Source organism: Salarias fasciatus, chromosome 14 (assembly GCF_902148845.1).
Source record: "Salarias fasciatus chromosome 14, fSalaFa1.1, whole genome shotgun sequence".
NCBI lineage: Eukaryota > Metazoa > Chordata > Actinopteri > Blenniiformes > Blenniidae > Salarias > Salarias fasciatus.
In genome coordinates this window covers 5,373,178-5,396,249 of record NC_043758.1, presented here as the reverse complement: position 1 = coordinate 5,396,249, position 23,072 = coordinate 5,373,178, and the positions used below count along the sequence as shown (strand labels likewise).

The 23,072-nt window shown below is 45.3% G+C and overlaps 1 protein-coding gene across 1 annotated transcript; it reads right to left on the bottom strand.

The window, feature by feature from the left end:
• Positions 1 to 9,900: 9,900 nt before the first annotated feature.
• On the bottom strand, positions 9,901 to 22,400 carry prdm10 (PR domain containing 10). The gene is given in 27 exon segments (XM_030108912.1): positions 9,901 to 11,241; positions 11,937 to 12,034; positions 12,123 to 12,357; positions 12,639 to 12,776; positions 12,900 to 13,070; positions 13,361 to 13,431; positions 13,434 to 13,503; positions 13,586 to 13,786; positions 13,881 to 13,991; positions 14,071 to 14,250; positions 14,345 to 14,397; positions 14,400 to 14,499; positions 15,827 to 16,171; positions 16,322 to 16,333; positions 16,446 to 16,618; positions 16,621 to 16,717; positions 16,951 to 17,071; positions 17,164 to 17,281; positions 17,377 to 17,449; positions 18,259 to 18,459; positions 18,602 to 18,843; positions 19,042 to 19,216; positions 20,059 to 20,163; positions 20,259 to 20,318; positions 20,493 to 20,654; positions 21,101 to 21,242; positions 22,375 to 22,400. Coding segments are annotated over 26 exon segments (3,573 nt in total). The 5' UTR covers positions 21,173 to 21,242; positions 22,375 to 22,400; the 3' UTR covers positions 9,901 to 11,052.
• Positions 22,401 to 23,072: the final 672 nt, after the last annotated feature.

The following is a 23,072-nucleotide window of genomic DNA, read 5'->3' as shown; positions in this document are numbered from 1 at the left end:
GATGAGATCATGAAGAATAGTCCACTAATTTAACTAACCCTAACCCTAACCCTGCTCCAAACAGAAAGAGTCTCAAAGCCAGCTGTCACACAACAGTCTACATTACAAATCTGCATTGCAAACACCGACATCCTCTGCTTACATGTTCTCTTCCCATCACCTTTCAGTCAGGGAATACACAACGCCACATGGATGATTTGTTACACCACACTGAGAAGTGTCTTTGTTCCTCATGTAGGTATTTCATGGAAAACCTGGATGTTCCCTTTGCCATAGAAGAAACCTCTGGGGAGCTGTTTACAACTAATTTCCTGGACAGAGAGACAGAGGCCGTTTACAGGTTGACAGTGATTGGCAGGGACAGTCATCCCACTCAGCCTCTGTCCAGCTCTGTGCTCGTCATCGTGCTTATTGGGGACGTCAATGATCACTGGCCCCAGTTTCTGAACGGCCCCTATGTGGCCTACGTACCCACTGAGTTGCCCCCAGGTAAGACACTTCTGGATGTTTTGGTTGACTTAACATGTTACAGAAGTTAGATGGTACTACATTTTTGAATGTTCTTTCACAGGCTCAGTTGTTTGTGCAGTGAGAGCATGCAGACGGAGACACGGAGATGAACGCAGACTTGCATTATTCGTTATACGGACAGAGTTCTGATCTTTTCTCCATCGATCCGTCCAGCGGAACCGTGTTCACTTCTAAGACACTCCGGGAAACAAACGATATCATTATCAACGTACATGTGGAAGACACCGGAGAAGCCCCCAAGTTTGACGTAACTACCATCAGCGTCAGGTTTCAGAACAAGTCGGATTTCCCGGAGATGACTGTGGATGTTTTGAGTGGCTCCCTCTCTGAGGACGAGCCGGTGGGAAAGCTGGTGGCTGTGATCAGTGCAGAAAGCCTGAGAGCTCAGCCCGTCTCTTTCTATCTGGCTTCGGGAAACTTTGACGAGATGTTCCATGTGGACCAGCTGAGCGGAGCCCTGATGGTAGAGAAGCCTCTGGATTACGAACACGTAAAGGAGTTCTCTTTGTTGATGGAAGCCAGAGACGCAGGCTCGCCTCCTTTGTCCTCATTTGCGGAGTTGTACATCAGCATCGCTGATGTGAACGATAACGTCCCTCAGTTCACTCAGGAGCAGTACAACTGTGACGTCTACGAGAACTCCCCACCGTCCGTGTTTTGTGACGTTCTCGCTGTTGATGCAGATTCCGGGGATTACGGCTCAGTGCATTACAACATAACAGAAGGAAACAGCGATCACTTCTTCACAATTGACCCTGAAAATGGTTTACTAAGCGCAACTGTAAGTTTGGATCGAGAAGAGATCTCTCAGTTTAATTTAACAGTTGAAGCTGCGGAACTGGAAAACCCTCTTCACAAAGACCGGGCGACCGTCATCGTCACTGTTCTCGACAGAAATGACAACGCTCCTCGTTTCTTCACAGGTTTATTTTGCGGAGGTGCCGGAGGATGTTCCTGTCGGTCACACGATTATGCGAGTCACCTCAACCGATGACGACAGCGATTCCAATGCAGTTACAAACTACTCCATCGTCGACGAAAGCGACGATATACGATTCAATGTGGATTTCACGACCGGCTACATCACTGTTGTAAGTCCTCTGGACAGGGAGGAGCGGGACTATTACATCCTGAGAGTAAACGCAAACGACTCTGCGTGGAGCATCAGCACAGATGTCACTATCGTCGTTTCAGACGTCAATGATAACAGACCTGTGTTTTCTGATCCTTTTTATTCTGTGGTGCTTCTTGAAAACCGACAGGAGGAGGCGTTTGTTTTGCAGGTTCGTGCAACTGATGCAGACTCCGGACAAAACTCTGAGATTTTTTACTTTATCGACCCTTCCAATGAGGAGTTTTGGGTGAACTCATCCTCCGGTGAAGTCTATACAAAGCAGCCACTGATGTTACATAACTCTGCCTTTGGAATGTATCAGTTTTCAGTTGTTGCTTTTGACTGTGGCAGTACCCCTTTGTATAGCAATGCTACAGTAACCGTGAGATTAGAGCCTTACAACCGCCACCCACCCATGTTTCTGCCTTTCAAGCCTCTAATTGCGATCCCCTATGACCTGCCTGTGGGAACTGAGCTGCTTCAGCTCACGGCAATTGATCCCGATGCCAACGGCACTGCTAATGTTGAGTATACACCGAATGGAGGTAATGCATCTGATTTCTTTTGGATTAAACCTGATGGAGGACAAACGATCTTAAATCAGACTTTATTGGGAAGTGAGAATCTGTTGCTAACTTTGCTGGTTGTGGCCAAAGATCAGGGCTTCCCATCTTTAACATCAAAGACTGAGGTCACCTTTCAGATCACTGGTAGGAATCGATTCTTTCCCAGCTTTAGTGAAATAGAGGTGACCTTTTCCTGTCCCTGAGGACTTGCCTGTAGGTTCAGTAATTGGTAGAGTTCAAGCAGAAGATGGGGACGATGGATACAATGGTATGATTAGATACTGTATTGACCCAGAAAATCAATATTTGCCATTTTCTGTTGGAGAACTCTCAGGGCTGTTAACACTGACGAGAGAGCTTGACTATGAGGCTGAACACCGTCATCATCTCCAAATTAAAGCCATCGATGGTGGATGGTTCTCTAAAACTGGAATGCTGAATGTTACAGTGAGAGTTATGGATGTCAATGACAATCCTCCAGTCTTCTCATCCTCAGAGTTTGTCACATCAGTCCCTGAAAACTCAGAAATTGGAACAAATGTTATCGATATGAAGGCTGTTGACATCGACTCAGGTGTGAATGCACTGATAACATATTCTCTCATCGCTGGCCATGTGGAGAAATTTGCTATCGATTCAAGAAATGGCACCATTACCACTCTGGACATTTTTGATTTTGAACAAGAGGCCATTTTCGACATAACAGTCAAAGCCTCGAATTCTGACGTATTCACTCAATTTAGCTTAGCACATGTTGTTATTCGTATCTCAGATATTAACGAGTTCACACCAACGTTCAGGTATAAAGAGTTTAACTTTTCGGTGCTCAAAAATAGTACCTGTTGGCGAGCTGATCGGAAAAGTAACAGCCGCAGATTATGATGGTGGATCTGAAGGACGGGTGTTTTACCTGATGTTTGGCCAAAATAAAAATATGGGCTTTGAAGTTAATGAGCTTTCTGGAGACATATATACAACCCGTAGTCTGAGGAAACAAGGCAACAGCCACGTTGTTTTGAAAGTTTTGGCAAAGAACGCCGGTGTTATTACGGGCATGAATGTGGATGAAGCTTTGGTCCAGATCAGTGTGATCGATATAAACGATCCACCCATGTTCACTTCTGCGCTCTATGAGGCAAACGTGACAGAGGACAGCCCAGCGGGGACACCAGTGATCGCTGTGAGCGCTGTGGACCAGGACTCCATACTGGACTGGAACCGGTTCTTCTTCAGCATCGACGGTGGAAACACAAACTCTTCTTTTTCGGTCGATCCATCCAGCGGTGTTATTTCAGTCAGCTCTCCACTCGACAGGGAACTCTGGGCGGTTTATAATCTGACTGTCACAGCCACTGATAACGGTTCTCCGCCAGCTACCGGCACGACTAACGTCATGATGGTTATCGGGGATATTAATGACAACGCTCCCAAACTCCTGTTCTCTGAATCACGCGTGAAAGAGAATCAACCCGGAGGTGTTACTGTTGCTGAATTAGATGCATCAGATTGTGATTTACCACCAAACCAGGGTCCTTTCACCTACTGGTTAGTTCATCTCTCAGATGCTTTTTCACTCACTCCTGATGGAGTTTTACTCACTTCTAGGACTATTGATCGGGAACAAATCTCTTTGTACAGACTACTGGTGGTTGTGAAAGATGCAGGACTCCCTTCACCTTTGTCATCAACGGCAGCGTTTTATATAAAGGTTATTGACGAAAACGACAATCCACCCTTCTCCAGGAACATCTTCATCGAGGTGAAATATTTCGGCAGCGCTTTCCAAGGAGGCATGATCGGTAACGTCCACCCAGAGGACCCAGATGAGTCCGACACATTCAGCTGCGCCATCAAGAGTGGCTCGATGAACATGTTCACGATACCTAATGGCACCTGTGAGCTGTGGTCCTCTCCTTTCCAAGGCGAGGCGACGTTCAATGTCACCGTCGAAGCCACGGACCAGCTTCACTTCCCGGTGAACAACAGCATCTACATCAACTACAAAGGCTTCACGAATGCTTCCATAGACAGCTGCATACTGTTTTATGTGTCATCCTCCTCCATGGAAGAGTTCTTGTCCAATAAGTACCTGAGGTTTGTGAAAGCTTTGGACAGTCTGTTCAACCTACAGGCTTCGAAGACTCACGTGTTCGGAATCAAGCATATAGGCAACGACACCCTCCTCCTGGCTGCTGTCAAAAACTACAATGGCCAGTATGTGAGCAGGGAGATGGCTCGAGGAATTTCTGCTGGACACAAGAAATTACTGGAATCCCAGAGCAACATGACCATTTCACACATCACCAGCGATCCATGTCTCAACGGCCCGTGTCAGAACGGAGCGACGTGCAACACAAACATTTACATCAGCCAGGAGGTGGCGGTCCTGGAAAGTGTGGCGGTCATCTTCGTGTCTCCTCAGAAAGAGGTCTTCAACTGCACCTGTCCTGTCGGCTTCACCGGTCCGCGTTGTGAAGCCGACGTGGACTGAGTGCGAGGCGAACCCCTGTCGGAACGAAGGCACCTGTGTGAATACCGCCGGAGGTTTCTACTGTCACTGTCAAGAAGGCTTCACCGGCTCCGTCTGCTCAGCTGATGTGGATGAAGTGCCTGAGGGTGAAGTGTCAAAACGGCGGGACGTGTCTTCCCTCAGAGGAGGGCTATCACTGTCACTGCGCGCCTGGATTTGAAGGTAGATTTTTGACAGGTAAAGACAGGATAAGATCCTGATGTCTTATTTTTTAGGACAGATTCTCTTTAAAAATGATTGTATTTCCTTTTTCCTTTTTTCAGGGGTGATGTGTGAAGCGGTAATAGATCACTGTGGATCTGCCCCATGTCTGAAAGGCAGCTGCGTTAACTCTCTAACAGGATTCTCCTGTGATTGTCCGTTTGGTGAGGACAACGCACAAAAAGATCATTTGGCCTGCTAAGGATTCAGTCATGCCTCGCCATGTCAGCACGTTTCTGGTTTGAACATTGTGTGTGTGTGTGTGTGTGTGTGTGTGTGTGTGTGTGTGTGTGTGTGTGTGTGTGTGTGTGTGTGTATTTGTTTGCTCTGAACATGATGACAAAAATACACTTATAAGTCATTTGGTGATTCTAAATCAGACATGGGAAACTGGCAGCCCACGGGCCACACGTGCTTAATGTCTGTCTGCAGCCAAAAAAAAAAAAAAAAAATTCAAAAACCAACAGTCAAGCCATTGCCTGTTGCTAGTGATTCCTTAAATATAATAAAACTAAATAGAGAGAAATGATATTTAAGTAGAAATGATCACAAGTATGCATCATTCTGGCTGAAGAATCTTTATCCTGCAGCCATTCAATTAGCACTTTATGCTAAATTACTAGCTCCAACTCTCATGCATTAGTTTGTTAGAAATAAATCTGGTGCTCTGGGGGGAGGAGTAAACTTTTGGAGCCTTATGAAAGTTGTCCATCCTCAGTTCTAAATTAAGTGTCAATTCCATGCGCGCTTGTGGGTTTTCTTGTCTTGGTGTTTGCCCGGTGATGGACTGAAAAACGATCCAGGTTGTAATCCACCTATTGTCTGATCTTAGCATTGATCTTCTTGTTAGGAGTCAGTGGAGTGCATTGTGAGGAGCACAGCTTTGGCTTTGAGGAGCTCTCCTTCATGGAGTTTCCCCCACTGGATCGCAGAACCAATTTAATCTCTCTGGAGTTCGCAACAGTGCAGAGGAACTCCCTTCTCGTCTACAATCCAGGAGGATCGTCCAGCAGGGAGTTTCTTGCATCTGGAGATCCTGGATGGAAGCGTCGGTCTCTCCTACGACCTGGGAGCAGGACCTGTCAGGCTGCAGACGCACAAGCAAGTCGCTGACTGGACAGTTCCACAGCGTCGTCGCCCGGAGGATTGGCAGTGTGAGTGTGTGAGGGAGTGAAGCTGTGGTTCTGTGTCTGAAATGTGGAGGTGGATAGCACTCACGCTGCTCCATTTGAATTCAACAGATGGGCTCTTTGCATGTGGACAACTGCACTGACGATGAGAACAGTGGACTCTGCTTCTCCAAGAATGACGGCTCCCTCTCAGAAAGGTAGCAGTGAAACCATATTTACACGCCTGACATTTCCTTTTTGAAATCGGTGACAGAAACTTCAACCTCAACAGTCACGTCTCTGTCTTCCTGTCCGATCAGGACTCTCGATGTCGGCAGCAGTAACATGAGCTTTGGAGGGCTGAAGACAGCTGAGTTAATCCTCCTTCATTCTGCTCAAATTCAAACTCATGACTTTGTTGGATGCATTCGGAACATCCAGATCAATGGAATCCTGTTAAACCATCAATGGCCTTGGCGACATATAACATCTTTAACAGGTAAGATTCATAACTTTGATCATGGTCATGTAGCGCTCTGCACTTCCACCTGGGAATTCAATGGTTTTTTGCTGCGCCAGTGTGTTTATTTTTCTCCTCTTATGATGATATGTTTGTAAGATTAACCTTTATGTGTCTGTTTGTTAGTGTGTATTTGGCTTTGTGTATACACAGACCCATAAGTGCACAAGTTAAACTTTGTGTTTCAACTTAGGATCAACTTGTTTATCTGTTATAACAGCTGAGCCCATGCTGAAGCTACCCTGTAGGAAAACCAGAGGCTGGGTGACTGATGTGTGCGCTGTGAACAACTAAACTGATGTGTAGTAAAATGTAATGCGTGGTTTATGAGATGGAACCAAAATACAGAGAAATCAGTGATTATAATTGATTATCAGTGTCTCTCTTACAGAGCGTACAGTACATGACCTTGTTTTGCGTTTTCTGGATATTTTCCAAAGGTGTCCTCGAGCAGCAGCGTCACCATGCCACAGTCTCCCGTGTAGGAACGGCGGCGTGTGTCGTGACCTTTGGTCTGACTATATCTGTGAGTGCAAAAGTCCCTTCACTGGAAGAACTGTGGCACAGGTGAAACATTTAGGATGATGTGCAAAAATATGACTTTTCATTCACTGGTGAAATGTTAAGGTTCTCTCTCCTTCTGGGCAGAATTGTCAGAGCAGCTCATATTACGACTGAATGGAAGTGACTACATTGAGTATGTTGTAAAAGAAAAAGTCAAGCGAGACCACCTGGTCGACGATCTCAAAGATAGAAGCAAGAACGACCAAACTGTGATTGACATCAAGTTCAAGACAAAAGACGATGGCGTGTTGATGTTTGTCCTGGGACAGACAGGATTCCTCATGCTGGCGGTGAGGAACACATATATTTGTATATTTACACTCATTCATTACTTACTTGGTTTTGTTTTGTTTTTTTTCAATTCAGATAAAAGACAGACAGCCTGTGTGCGTCTCCAGAGACACGCCGTCGGGACACCTGTCAGAGGTCACCGGGGGTCGTCCTGTGGCTGATGGGATGTGGCACATCCTGTCTCTGTTCAGCAGTGAGGAGTACATTTCGCTCAGCGTGGACGGTGACCCAGTCCTGAACCACTCCGCACCAACGTCTGAATCTCACTCCTGTTAATGTGGAAAAGATCGTTCTTGGTACAAATCCCTCAGAGGAAACGAGCCTCCGACAGTTAAAAGGTGAAGTTTTGAGGCGACGTCGCCCTTTTTGTCTAGGAATCTTGGCTTTGTGCATTTGATAAGGTCAGATGTTTGTCCTCCTTTCCTCGACAGGTTTCACTGGATGTTTGCAGTATTTCAGCATGAACGGCGACACGCTCCCGCTCAGCGGCTCCAGCACGGCGCTGGACGTCTGGCCAAGCTCCACCCTCCTTCATCCCAACTGCAGCTCTCTGGGAGTGTGCCTCCCCTCGCCTCCTCATAACAGATCCTGCGTTTGTCTGCATAACGTGTCAGATCATGTCTGTGATATCTGCGTCTCCGAAACTCAGTGCTCTGAAGCGCAGGGCAGCGAGCCGCTGTGGCTCATCGCCGTGGTTCTTCCTCTGATCGCTCTCATCGTTTTGGTCATCGGAGTGTTTGTTTGCCTTGCTAAAATCAGGCCATGGGATGCAAAGTGTCAGAGCCAAAACGTCCCACAAAAAGCTGAGCAGGGGGCTGAGAATGGGGGCTTTTGTTTTGACGCTGCGCCGCAGGAAAACGAGAAACCGCATGACCCGCTGGGCGCCGACCAGCTGGGATCAAGTGTTGAGTTTTACTGCGATGGCAGTCTGAGTCCCAGTGTTCAGCCAACACCGCACAGTGAGCTGGAGTATTATGAAGTGGGCAGCATCTGCAGCGCGTTTCGTTCAGACGCCGCTTCGATGAAACTCAGCTGGCACGATCATTTATACAGCACGAAACATCTCAGAGCAGATCCCAGGCAGAGGGGAGATCTAAACACGCTGTTTGCAGGATTTAAAAAGGAAAACTCCAGTCAGGGAAAAAGTCTCACAAAGCCTTCAGATGCTGCTCTGCAAAACAAGTTGAACACAAAACATTCAGAACAGGCTCTGCCTTGTTGCATGAAGAGATTCCTTCAACCGGAGCTCCTGGAACCCATCCAGTGTCTCACTTTTGAAGAAATTAGTCAGCTCAACACTCCTCCGGAGCAAACGATGCTGATGTCCTGCAGCCACAAAATTCCAACGCCGTCACGGTTCTTTCATCTGAGAGTGAAACCAACAGCTCATTTAGCTGCTCAGAGTCAGAGCTAGGAACAGTTTCCTGTCGTCAGCAGCAGTCAAAAATCACACGACCACACGTCTATGGCAGTGTGCAAGAAACAAGATAGTATCCACAGTCCTCTCTCGGATGTGCTCGAGCAGTGGGAAAACATTTTAAACTTTCACTTCCCTTACAGCAGCTATGCTTCCAGTATTTGAGGATATTGCTGGTCTACCCATCGAATCCAGTCACGTTTATGACACGCAAAGTGACACAGAGGAAATTATTTGATTGTTAGTATAGCCATTATTTCAGGCTTTAATTACTGTGACCTGTCAGTAAAACTGGTCTGTTCCTGAATCAAAGATGGTCACTGGCGAAACTGTGCTGTACAGTCTGGTGGGTATAGGTGTTTGTTGGGATTACTCCATTCAAGTGCAGGGTGGAGATACGGGCATGGATCTTTCACCATCAGGTTGGAAGGAGGTTTGAGTTATCTCCTCCAGACAGGAAGCAAATGTGATGAGTGATGTGGGAATGTAGGTGAGTGAAGAGGATGTTGATGTTTTAGGTTCCAGTTTACCAAACAGCTTAATGTCATCAGCATAGAAGTGAATGGATATTTTGAGGCTGATGACGCTGAAAGGGAAGAATAAATCTGAAGAACAGTGTGGGGCCTGAGGACTGACCTCTGAGGGACTCCACAGGTCTATTATCCTACTTCTACAATGGAGACATAAGGATTTGTCTGTTGGGCTAACATTGAAAGTTTGCAATCAGCCGATCCTGTGAATTCTGTATGTGGCTCCAGTCTGTCACACCGAGCATTAAACATGTATTCAAACAGAACACTTGATATCTGCCTGATTATTTATGAAATATGGCTACATGGAGACATCCCTGAATCATAGCATTTGGTAAAAGCTATAATTTTACTTTGACTGTAAACAGCACCAGTCTCTAGTATCCATTCTGTAAGAGGATCAAAGTAGAAAGACTGAGTGTACCTCACTTATTCGTAGCAGTTTTATGTAATAAGTCCTTCACAACCAATGCCAGTTTATCTGTCAGTAAGAAAAAGAAAAACGACATGCTCAGCATTCATTCCCTGAAACATTTTATCAATAATACCCAGGTGTTGCAGTCATGACAGAAAGAATTTAATAGTAAAATAACTCATTGTGAGTTCTGGGAAACAATACAGTCTGTCAATAAAACTGTTCCAGACCAAGAAAGCAAAATAAAAAACAAAACTCTGATATGAGCCATAACATGAAAGCATACAACCGACGGAGCTGAGGAATGGCAATGAGCAAGAACACAAACTGTTCCTGACATTTCATACTGTGCATGTTTTTCCATATCCTTTTTTTCCTTTTATTATTATCATTATTTACAAATACTGTTTTTTTTTCTAAAAATCCCTGTGATAATATAAATATGTAAAATGAGTATTTAAATGTAAGGAGCATGAAACATTGTGTCACTAGTAACTGGTATTTTGATGAAAACTAATGTTGAACTTAAGTTTATATCGTTTATACAGAAATAAACTGATTTTTCCCCCCCTACTTTATATTTCTGAGCCGTCAGATTAAAGTACGCCATTCGACCTAAGTATTGCAACAGAGCTCTGGTGCATCCTGCCTCCATCAGTGGTCCATAAAAAGACCCTGCAGCTTGTCTGAAGTCCACACGGACAACTGAGGTCATAACAGGTAAAAAGTCAGTTTTCTTAGAGTTAATGTTGGAAAAGAAGCAAGGAAAGTGCATTACGTACTTCCAGGACCACCTGAGGCCGTCATCGCTCCCAGAAAACTTCTCACCGATCACCAAGTCAACGATGTATATTTAAATAAAGAAACCCAATTTCAAGTCACTGTGAAGCGTTGCATGGAGACAGATGGATAAATTAGAAACAGAATCCAACAAATTCAGCATCGAAAACATCGAAATGAGAAAACACTGAAAATACTTAAATTCAACTGAGGCGAAAATTTCTTAACTTTTTTTTTCTGTCGACTCATTTTCTCACAAAGATCTCTGAGCTCGTTCAATACTGTAACACTTTACAGACACATAAAACTGTGCTGCTCCATTAAATCTGTGTATGTGCGCACACCCAAATCCACGTGCAGGTGACGGCAGTTCAAAGTGAATGTGCACACAAGCTGCCGAGGGTCGACATGCAGGATCGGCTCGTGAGTCAGCGACGGGTCGGAAAACGAAGAGCAAAGGAAAAACCAGTCATCGGAGGCGATTTCAGGGCTTTGTGATGTGGACCTCGCTGGCGCCGCTGCCGTTGGTGGTGGTGGTGATGATGTACTGCGTGGTGGCTTGCTGACTGCTGGGCTGCTGCTCCAGATGTTCGGCGTGGGCCGGGGCTGCGCTCTGAGGAACCGCCTGTTTGGTCTCCAGCTCAGTCTGGCCTTCAGAGATAACGTAGTGTGTCTGCAGACAGGGAGAACAAGTTACATGTTTATTTTTTAAACCTCCTGAGTAATGAGAAAGCAAATCACGTCAATGAAATGAATTCTTACAAATACAGAATCAAAAAAAAATGGTGATCTATTGATAAAAAAGCTATTTATACAAGCTTGTGTTGGATTATGAAAATTGGTAAACGTACCACAGCTGAAAATTACACTTTCACAGTAAGACATGCAATTTGTGTCTGCTTTTTGTCCAGATCTCAGGAGCAAGGATCATTCAGTCACCTCGCCTCATCAGTCAAGGTAACATGAAGGTGAATCACATTTAGATCAGCTCATTTCAGCAAAACGCGGCTCGATGCTGGCACCAGTCCATATTTCATCTGTCAGCTGCTCTGAGACCAACATTTTACTGCTAATACGATATGCAGAGATTTCGACATTCTCCAAAACAAACAACGTATTTATTGTTCATGACTGTTTTCATAAATCTGACTTGTAAAGTGAAAAGCAGTGTATGCCAATAACTTGTTCTTAAAAGAGACTCCAGGACAGTCGCCTGTTCCAAAATCGAACTTCCATCAATAATAAAATACGGCACACGTATGTACATTGCTGAGAGAAATACTTAACCTACTTAAAACAGATTTCCTGAACAAACAGTTGAATAAATGAACTCTCGATGAGACGGCTAAATAAACATTACTGACGTACCGTTTTCACCTGGTTGCTGTTGACTCCAGATGTGGGGGTGCTAGCCTCGGCTATCACATACTGTGCATGAGGTAGAGCCATCATCTGGATCTCAGATGCTGGAAGAAGAAGAAGTTAAGATGTGAAGCCAGTCGGGCACTCCGAAGTGCAGACCTAAGGATGAAATGAGGAGAGCGCCGGACTCACAGTAGCCTCGGTAGTTCCAGTTTCCAGGTATGTAAGCATGCTGCACGGTTCCCTGCTGCTGCTGCTGCTGCTGCTGCTGTTGTTGTTGTTGCTGTTGCTGTTGTTGTTGCTGCTGCTGTTGCGTGCTGACAGCCTGGAGGGTGTGGTTCTGAGCTAAAGTGACGGGGGTCAGCTGGGCCGGGCTCAGCTCCTGGCTCGTCTGCTGGGAGGTCGGACTTAACGGCTGACCAGCGACCTGAGCGAGGAGAACGGACGGTCATTAAAGATCTTTATTGATGAGAAATAAAAGAGAGAAAGACGCTGACCTTTAAACTACACGCTGCCCTTAAGGTTCAATAAGGAATGACATTTGACAACTTTAGACTTTAAAAAAAAAGACTATTTTGAATGGCTTGCTGATCATTCCCTTCACAATCACTAATCTTGATCCAGCAGTAGCAACATGGTCCACATATGTTAGTGTGGATCATCATCTGTGGAGTTTCTTACTGATGCGGGAACTAGAGTCAGCTTTACCTGCGGTGCAGTCTGCCAGTTGCCCGAAGCCTCGGCCACCTGGATGTGCTGCACCTGGATGGAGTGCTGGCTGTAGCCATGAGGGTCGTGCAGCTGGCTCACGTCCACAGTGGGATGCTGGGAATGTGGGGAGGAAGCCTGTGGAGCAGAGAGAAAATGACCAACTGGATCTAGAATCTCCACCAATAACGGGCTGCTTGTTTGGGGACTCTCCCAGTTGTATCACAGGCGGTGAAGCAGAATGAGGAGAAGTGGGCTTACCGGGGCGACCTGCACCACCTGCAGCTGGATGTGCTGCGGCTGGGAGAGGCTGCCCCCTGCCTGGGACACCGGGATGTACTGGATCCTCTGGTAGTCGCCCTGTGCTGTCCGGTAGTCTGTGGTCAGCGTTTGGGAGAGCTCCGTCATGGCCTGGGTCAGCAGGTCTGTGGTCTGTCAGGAAAACACAGCACATGGTTGACAAACACAAAATGTCTGGTCTGATCAGTGAAAAAACCCTGATCATCACTTGTGTGTCTAATTAAGCAATGAGTACAAACAGACATCCTTTTATATTTTATATATACAATCCTTTTCACCTCATCTATCAGTGTTGCTACACTGAGATTTACCCATTGTGGGTTAAGTGTCCCATTGCACTCTGGTTTGTTATGACTGTGAGAGTATTGTCCTGAATGTACATTTGAAAACACTCTCTGAGCTCAAAATGAATCTTTTCTCACCACGACGGTTTCGGCCGTGGCTCCGTCCGTGCTGATGACTGCAGGAGTCCCGCTGATCACGGCTGTCGTCAGGGCGTCTGGATGGGGTTGGCCAGCTGAGCAAAGTCAGGATGCTTTTTCCTGATGTGCTGCACCATCTTGGTCTGGAAGACGGGCACACAGGGAAGCACTCAGGCGTTGCGCTCACTGCCGCCGTGGATGGACCGCTCTTCACTCCGTACTGACCTTACTGCTGTACTGCTTGGCGCAGTGCGGGCAGCAGACCGGCGCGGTGGCGATGGTACCCGTCAGCTGGGTGTGTGTGCTCAGCATCGGATCCGGTTCACCTGGAGCAGCTGGACGCAACTTCCGGATGCTGGGAGGCAATTCTGCCCCGGGGTGGTTTTTCAGGATGTGCGCTTTCCTCTTACTGGCACTTTTATACACCTTAAAGAAACAAGAGGACGAGAAAAAACTCACTTTCACACTGAAATCTCCCTCGCTGTGGAAGCACTTTTGAAAAGACTGTAAAGAGCCACACCTTGTCACAGTACTGGCAGTAGTAGTCCCTGTTGGGCTTGATGATTGGCAGCGTCAGCTCAGGCACGTCGTCGATGCGCATCTCCGGATGGCGCTTGGACAAATGGTTGACCTGTAAGCAGAACAGTCCAGGTCAGACGGCCGGAAGTCACCGTCCAGTAAAACCAGTGTGGATTTGAGACGCGTCTCACCAGCATTCCTCTGCGCCTGAATCCCATCATGCACAGCCTGCATTTGAACATGAAGCTCTCGAAGTCGGTGGTGGGCACCTTCAGCTTGAGCGTCTTGTTGCGGTGGATCCGGTCGGCCTTCTTGGCCTCTCTGTCTGGATTGTGCATCCGCTGCATGTGCTCCCGCAGCTTATCTTTCCTCTTCATGTCAAAGAGGAAAAAATGTATCTTTCCAGGAACACAGACAAACTGCAAACAGTGATATAGTATACTTAGGAATTTAAAATGATTTTACCTTGAACTGTTTTCCGCATGTTGAACACAGGAAGTCTTTGCGGTCAGAGTGCGCAGCATGTGCAGGCGCAGCTTGTCCGGTCGGCAGAAGGCCTTCTCACAGTCTGGGCACTGGAAAATCTTCTCCGAATGGAAACAGCGTATGTGCTTCTTCACCTGGGGAGGCAACGCTTTAAGATCAGACGATGCTCTGCTTACAGTAAACTTCCCGACGATAACTGACGAGGATATGACACTGTTGGAGACAGTTTTGTATATTCATCTCGAAAAAGTTCAGTTTGTTATTCAGCAGGATTTAGAATAAACAAGGACGGAACGAAACCCTAGGGGTATTGTACAAACTCCCACTTCTGTCAAGTCTAAAGCAAACAATGAGTAGTGAATTCATGTAATTATACAACAAGAATACAGAAATAAGAACAACATGCAATTTAAATAATCAAAACACCACATTTAATTGCATGAGGAATTATGATCAAGAGTTTCAGAGCTGTGAATTTTAAACTGAAGATGTTTGGCAGAAGGGAGAGTGAAGATTGCTACTATGCATACTTAAATGAGTTTGTGGTTGTGGAATAAGGGATATTTCCAGAAGAAGATGCTAATGACACTGGCCTGTGGATGATCATCTTTTTTTTTTTTTAACTTTGAGAGTTACATTATTGTAATACAAATACTCTTGATAAGTGAGACACTTGACAAGTTTTCATTTAAACATGTAATAAGAGACTTGAAGTGGTTATGCACAGCTCCAAAGGCCATATTATCACAAATAGTAAGAGACAGGTGGAACAAGATATGGGTAAGTCACTGGTGCAACATGAAAAAATAATAAAAGACCCGATACTGATCCCTGGTGAATCCCAAAAAGAATTGCCAATGGAATTACAGAAGGGAAAAGTTCACTTGGTCTTGATTTTCAGTATGAGTACAGACCGTGAAAGCGGGTCCTCACGATCCTTCTGACTTCTTGGGTTTTAAGCAGAAGGTGTCAGAAAAGTTACCACAGGGAGAACTGGCTTCTGGCAGCCAAGCGTTCATAGCGACGTCGCTTTTTGATCCTTCGATGTCGCATGTGACAGTCAGCTACAGTAAACTTGTTATGACTATTACTGGGTACTTCTTTGAAAGGTTTTAAACACTTTGAAGAAATACCTAGGAACTCTGAAAAGTAGTTAGTTTAAGCATTACTGTTAACTATCTCTGCCAATTAGTATGTCTTAATAATGCGCACAGGGTTTTTGGTTCTGGTGGATCACCTGAGGATTTATTCATTCATTCATTCATTAATGTGACACTCTTACAGTAAACATTAGCTTGGTGTATCAATAAATGCTAACTTCAAAGCTGTTTTCAAATCAGACAAAAGCAAGAAGCTCAATGTAACTTCAATATCAAAATTCTGTCATTTCTTTATAACGGCGAGCAGTTATTTCTGAAAACATTTTGCAGCACATTATTTCAATCGCTGCTCCAGACTCACCTGAATGAAGTCTGTGAAGGTCTTCTTGCAGGAGGGACAGGTGAAGACGCCGTCCACGGCGTGCACGCCCACGTGGTCTTTGAGCAGGTCCAGCCTTTCAAAGGTGTCCGTGCACAACAGACAGGAGTAGGAGCGGTTCTCCGCGTGCACCAGCAGGTGGTCCTCCAGGGCCGAGTCGCTCATGAAGCTCCGGCTGCAGATGTGGCAGGAGAAGGTGTAGGCTTCCCGACCGTGGACCAGCAGGTGCTGATCCAGCTTGTCTTTGTCGCGGAAGGCTTTACCACAGTGTGTGCATTTAAAAGGACGGAAACTCTTCCTGATGAACAGGTGCTGAAGGGCTGCGTTCTGAAGAGGGAAAGGAAAAAAAGGAAAAATACTAACAAGCGTGGCAGGAGACAATGCAGTGGAGTGTGCAGGAGGATCCATATTCTGAGATGCCACAAACTTTAAAACCATGGAATAATGACAGTTGTGCCACCTCAAGGTCTCACCTACCTGGACATCCATCTGTGACGGAAGCACGCGTTGAAGAAAAGAGACATGGTTGTAAACTAAAGCGCCACAACAAATAAACACAGTCAAAGGAGAGTTTTCCGCCCCGAACTCTCGGCAGCCTCACCCGTATTCTCTTGGCGCGCCGCATGTCCTGTGTGCTCAGATGGGGCTCTGACTGGCTGCCCTGCGCCGGGTCCTCCTTCAGAGGGACAGGCAGCTCCGGATTACTGCTGGGAGGAGTGGCAGACTCCGGGTCCGGCTCGCCAGCAGGAGGGATGAGCTGACTTTCCCGCCTCGGGCCCGGCCCTCCACCTCCGGCTCCATCTCCACCACCTTCAGCCCGTGTGACGCCCTCCTCCGGCTCCTCCAGCGCTTCTCTGTCAACTCCAGCATTTCCTTTGAACAAAGGGAAATTAAAGTTAACTTTTAGAGAATCGTTCTCATTTTGATGAGTCTGATGAGGTCTTTTCATTTATGATTCAATATTTTCTAGACTTGATATATGACCTGCTCTCAGCTAAATAAAACCTGAATTTCTGACTCAATTTCATATCAAACCTCATGTTTCTGAATCTCAGTCGATCGTCATCCATTTAACAAACTGAACTTGTTTTTAAAGTGTCCCTTACTGATGTCTTGTCTGCACTGGAGTCTCCTGGTGGGTCCAGACGTGTGAATTTTGGCGGCCTTCCTGGTCTCCTTCCTGTTCCAAATCTCTTTCTTTCCTCTTCCTCGTCCCGGCCTCTGGATCTAAGAGAGACAAGTCGTGATTGTCGGATCATTTTAAGGTTTTGACGCGGTTAAAACAAGGCTGTAAACATGTGTCCAGCTCACGGCTTTACCTGGTTACGGAGTTTATCTTGTCGTCGTGCATGTTGAGATGCTGCTGCAGCTGCTCGGAGCTCACAAAGCGACGGTTACATTCATAACAAGGCCAGTTCTTCTCTTGCTCCCTGAGTACTGAAGAGACAAGAGAGCGTGAGAACCGGGAACACTGAAGAGAATAGGATTATGTTAAAATGACAAGACGTTAGCAGCAGGCAAACCAGACTCACCTTTCCTTTCTTCCTCTGTAACATCATGGATTTTCTGATTTACAAACTCTGCGTACGATGCAGCATACCAAACCTGAGAGAGATTTCAGGTTCAGTTGCTTAAAGATTGAAACAATAATGTGAAATCCCTCACCAGCTAACAAGCTAAGTGACTCTGATGCTCTCTATATGTGTCCAGTGAGGGAGGCGTGGCTGGACGTTTTGATATGTGTTTACACTGATGGATTAGTGTTTGTATAATTGTCTGGGAAACCAAATGAGATTTTTCGTTCATTCAAATCTTGTGTCCCTTGATCCTGAACTGTGCAGTTGCTAAATGAGTCCACCTGATGGCAGTAACACCTTCGAATAAATTGGGGATCCTCAACCTTTTTGAAACTGAAAGCCACTTCAAAAGAATTGAGTTAAGACTGTTTCCAAAGTAACTGATCAAAAACTGATCATTAGTTGCAGAATATGTTCTACAGGACAGCTTCCATGAACTGTTTATTCCTGGTGAAAACCATGCAGCTGATATTCAACCAGGAGCGTTTTTGCTTATTGTCCTCAAATAAAAGATGTCAAAAAGTTTGTCAAACATTTTAAAAAAGCCAACTGTTGAACTATTACATGCTTTACTGTTTGGAATAGTTTAAAACTGTTGAACAGAGTGGCCCTACTTAGTTGGAAAACATAGTACAGACGATAGCTGGATAAAAGGAATATCTATGTCACTTTGTCTGTTTGATAATTTTCCAGTTTCACTGCATTTCCAGGAGGAATCATGTGTTTTCTGATCACCTTTGTCCTTTAAATTAATAAAAAACAAATCACAGTGGGTGAGTAGTCAAGACTTTCTACAACTGGCTGAAACAGTTACTGTGATGCACGGACAGCACGAACCTTGAGCTCCTGCTTGGGTTGGATGTTCTTGATGGTTGTGTAAAATATCTCTGAGCCGTACTGGTACGCCACCAGGTTCTGCTCCAGGTGGTTCTGAGCAGGCCTCACAAACATCATCCAGTTGCAGCTGTCCTCATCAGAAAGGTCCAGCCACATGTCATCAGACTTCTCTCCGTCCTTCTCCGAGTCCAACATGCACAACTGGAACATGAGGAGAAACAGCTGAAGTACCTGCAAGACGGCTGCTCGCACACACATTAACATAAAGAGCTCCTATTTCCAGTGCATTTCACAATCTAATATTTCATCCACAGAAACTCGTCATTGCACAATGCTGACTAACCTTTAAGTGAATGTAATGGTCCTGAAGCTCACTCTGTGGAATCAGAGGTCCCTCCACGGGACCGAACTGTGTGCGTTTTGGGATGCGCCTCTTGGAAAACACACCGCCCAGGAAGCGATCGACGTAGAGGACGAGGGGAAGACTGGCTCTGGCTTTGGACACCACGGGCCGGTTGGGAATGGGATGCAGCGGGCCGTGTTTCAGGCAGAGTGACGGATTTGCACAGTTACACTCCTCGCACCCTGAGGGGCAAAGGAGGAAGCAAACAAAGTGAGAAAACAGAAGTGGCAGAGATAGTACAACACATAAAGTGACAGTTTCCCAACTGTAGAGACAACTGCAATCTCCCTGCAACATCTGAGTTCAATTATTCAACCAGTTAATCAGGAATGTGTTAGCTCAACGTCTTGTGCTGCTGGACGAGCGTCTCCTTCACTCACAGAGGTTGTGAGGGTTGAATGATTGAGGCTGACGAGGCTCCCAGTCATCCATCTCAGAGTCTTCATCCTCTTCCTCGTCAGAGTCGTCTGTGGAGTCGGTGGCCCCGAGAGGGCTGGAGGGAGGCTCTGCCATGTCAGCCATCGAGGTGAGCGAGTTGGACACGGACAGCTGCTCCTGCGAGTGCGCGCAACCGTTTGACACGGTCAGTGTTCAGTCAGCTGCTCCACTAAGCTTCAATAAGTGACACACATTGTTTCTGTGCTAGTTTGTTCCTCTGGTCCACCGGCAACTACTGAATCCTTAGTATCAACCTTTCAATTATTTTAAATTAGATCCATGTTGACTGGGCCTTGAGTATGTGATTCTGTCCCATTACATATAACACTGGTACTGGTATGACGAAAAATTATTCTTCAATCCTTATACTGACATCAAAAAGACAAACAAGGTAGAATGACTTTGCATATAGCAAATTAAATGCAGTTATATTTGTCCTGTGATCCTATAGCAGATCAATGTGCAATAATGTCTTTAAAAATTAATCAGAAAAGTGCTTAATAACATTATACCGCAAGAAAGCAATAAAAACTATGATAGAACAATGAAACAGAAAACAAATTAATATATTTATTTAAAAAAAAGTTAAACTGTATGAAATAAAACTGTACATAGTAAAAAATCAGTCCACCATGTGTGGCCAGTAGTTCCTGTTCTACCAACATTTACAGACAGCAGGGTAATTCAGGGGCGAGATCTGCAACACTTGACTCCACTTCACATTTTATAACTGATGTGGTCTTTCTGTGTGAGTTTCAATGTTCTCTCAGTGCATGTGTGTCTTTTTGTTTCCCAGGATGCTCCAGTTTCCTCCCAGAGTCCAAAAACATACAAGAGGTTAAGCTCTGATACTAAATTGTTTTGTTTGTCTCCATTTCTCAGCAGCATGTCAGGACGTGTGCAAATAGTCACTGCATGGTTGGATGGCTAAAAACAAACACACAATGCGATGGTCTCACCTGAGATACTGGCTCCAGGATCGCTTGTGGAGCATCTGCAACATTACTGAGGACGTGCAGATTGGCAGCATTCATGTTCTGCCCACTGGGAAGCAGAACTGTGACCTAGAGATGAGAGTCGGTTACTTTATGTTTCCACAGCGAAAAAAACAAAGGACCTAAAAATGAAATGAGCCATGCGATCTGGTAAACCAACCAACCTGCTGAGTTGTTCCATCCTGTTGAATGTAAGCAACTTGCGGCTGATCGGCAAACACAGTCTGGAGAAGGAATTGTAAACAATGTGTGTAAACAGAGTGTGTATACTTTACAAGGAATTTCAAAGACAGGGTGCTTGAAATGACACAAACGTTGCATCCTGAGGAGATTCATCTCAAGGTGTGTCGTTATAGCTACAAACAAATGTCATGAAATGATGACCCTTTCCCACTTACCTGCGAGCCATCTGCAGGGTGTATGTAGACCAGAGTGTGTTCTGCAGACTCTACTGAGGTATAGGAGTTGCCATCTGCTGTATAAACCACCTGCTGCTGCGCCCTGTCTGGCTGATCGCCGCTGTACACAATCTGGGCCACAGTGCCACCTTCAAAATGCACCTGCAACACATACACACATGCAATCAACCTTTATCTATATAGCAATGTTCAGGGACCACAACGCAACTGAAACTGTTTCCAGTGACTGATGAAAACATGATGCACAAATGTAAATAACTGTGCACACGCATGCAGATATCTAATAAAATCAAATGTGGACAACAATGCAAATGTTACACTGATAAGTAAGCCAACAATAGGTGAGTAAAACAGTAAACAGTAAAAAATAAATAAATAAATAAAAAAAAGCATTTGTGGGATGAGCAGTGGACCTGCCCATAAACTAACAAAGTTCTTGATACAGAGTTCTTAAGTAAAGAGAGCGCTACAGTCATCACATGATTTTTTGAATAACAACTAAAACACTTGTGCTGGATGTGTGTAAAAGGCAAACTGTGACATGAGTCCCATCCAGCAGGCTGGTACAGAGTTGAGGGATGGCAGACCTGTGTGGTGTTGCTTGAATCGTTGTTCACACTCTGACTCCACACAGTGGATGGTTCCTGCTTAGTCTCCATGGCAGCACGGTGCCAGGCCTGTTGCCAGCCTCGTCACTGATCACTTCCCTCCTGAGGCAGCCAGGGATGCCTGCAATGCACACAGATAAATATGATTTATGTGCTTGTAATGACAACAACGCAACGTGATGATAGTCCCCACTGGTGCAAAATATAAATGAGTTTGCTGTATTTTGTAATTACTGACAGTGCCCAGCCAGAGGAGGGTGGATGTAAATGTTAAAACAAGGTGATTTTAGGAAAGTTTTTCCATAAGGATGTGGATATGACTGGAGATTTTTATGAATGGCTGCCTGTACCATTTCACCTTTTCCTATGTTGAATTGTATTTTTGCACTAGACGGCACTGCAGCGCCAATCTGCCAGCTGACAGACACTAAGGTTAACCCTATCAGCCATCTGAACATGATATTTCCAGGATTTCGGCACACAGGTTCATTCAGCTGCCAGGACGTGCACCGTGCACTCCAAAATAAACCAGCATGTGCCTTCGGTGCACAGAGCGGCCACACAAGACTCTCCGCGGGGGTCCGAGGATGAAAAACGCGGTCGGCTCTAAAGGCCGCCGGGAAAGAGTAACAACGTAAATACAACCGCGTTTCGCCACAAAAGTCACGGCGGAGAATCGCGACTCGGTAAACTCATTCAAAAATCTAGATGGTATAATCAATAATAAATCCAATTCCCCCCTATTTTAACCCCGCAGGTTCGCGGTCCCAACCGGACCATACCACACAAATCAGCTCCGTAGAAACCCGGGCATTCGCCGCACCGCAACACCAGCATTACGGCCGTTTAGTCCCCGTGTAAGGCCTCACGGCGAGACAAACATAACTTGTAAGGCCGCAACACACCGGCGACATTTTGCTTTTTTCAACAATAGCTGCGCTGGGGTGTAAACGGCCCGCGTTATTTTGTCCAGACCCACCCGTCCCCCCATTCCTAGTTGAGTCCAGCCCTTCAGGTCTACCGTGAACAAGGAAGAACGAGCTCCATTTTGGGTGGGACTAACAACAACGGCTACATTTCGAAGAGACCTACGGAAAATACATATATTTCCCAGCGATTTTAATGCCCTAAAACAACCCGCGTGGTTGATTAGCAATAACAAAAAGGTTACGGAACGGTTAAGCAACTGAACTGACCGTGAAACAATCCCCGGTTTTCCTACATTTTGTGGAAAACGAACAAGTTGTTCTTACCTCAGAATGGTAGCTGCAGAGATGGCTGCATTGCATATATTAACATAATCTGCCTAGCAACACTGGGGAACGTAGGTTCTGATAGGTTGTCAATTTCTTTTGGGAAACTTGTCTGAAACAACATTTTTAACACATCTGTTTACACATTATCATTTAAAATATTTTATAGGACCAGCAAATTGTGTCAATGATGATAATTCTCTTTTTATATATTTATAATCTGACAGTTTAGGTTTCTACATTGACAGCCAATCAGAAAAATCATACCGTGACCTAACCATTTAGCAGCGATATGAGCAGGTATTTTCTTAGCTGACAGTGTATTTTCTTTAGTTTACAGAAAAATTTTAGTGCGTCTAATCATAAATAATATGTTTTTAGAGGAATGTGTAGGGCGAAATGACGAGACACCAAAATTCCTTCTTTTCAGCTGTTAGCGGCCTCTAGCGGTGATTAGTAGGTACAGCAACAACATGCCCACAAAATGCATGATAAACCTTTTTTCATTAGGAAAATGAAAAAAAGAGAGAAAACTAATTAATAAATAAATCCACACATAAACAACAAGTGAATGTAGGTGTTACGCTGTGGAGTCCAAATATCCAGTTCCTTTTAAAACTCTCAAGCCTTAATCCCTCTCTGTTGTTCAGTCTGTCTCCCTGCCAGACTTTAATGCTTTAGTTTCTCAATATGACCAC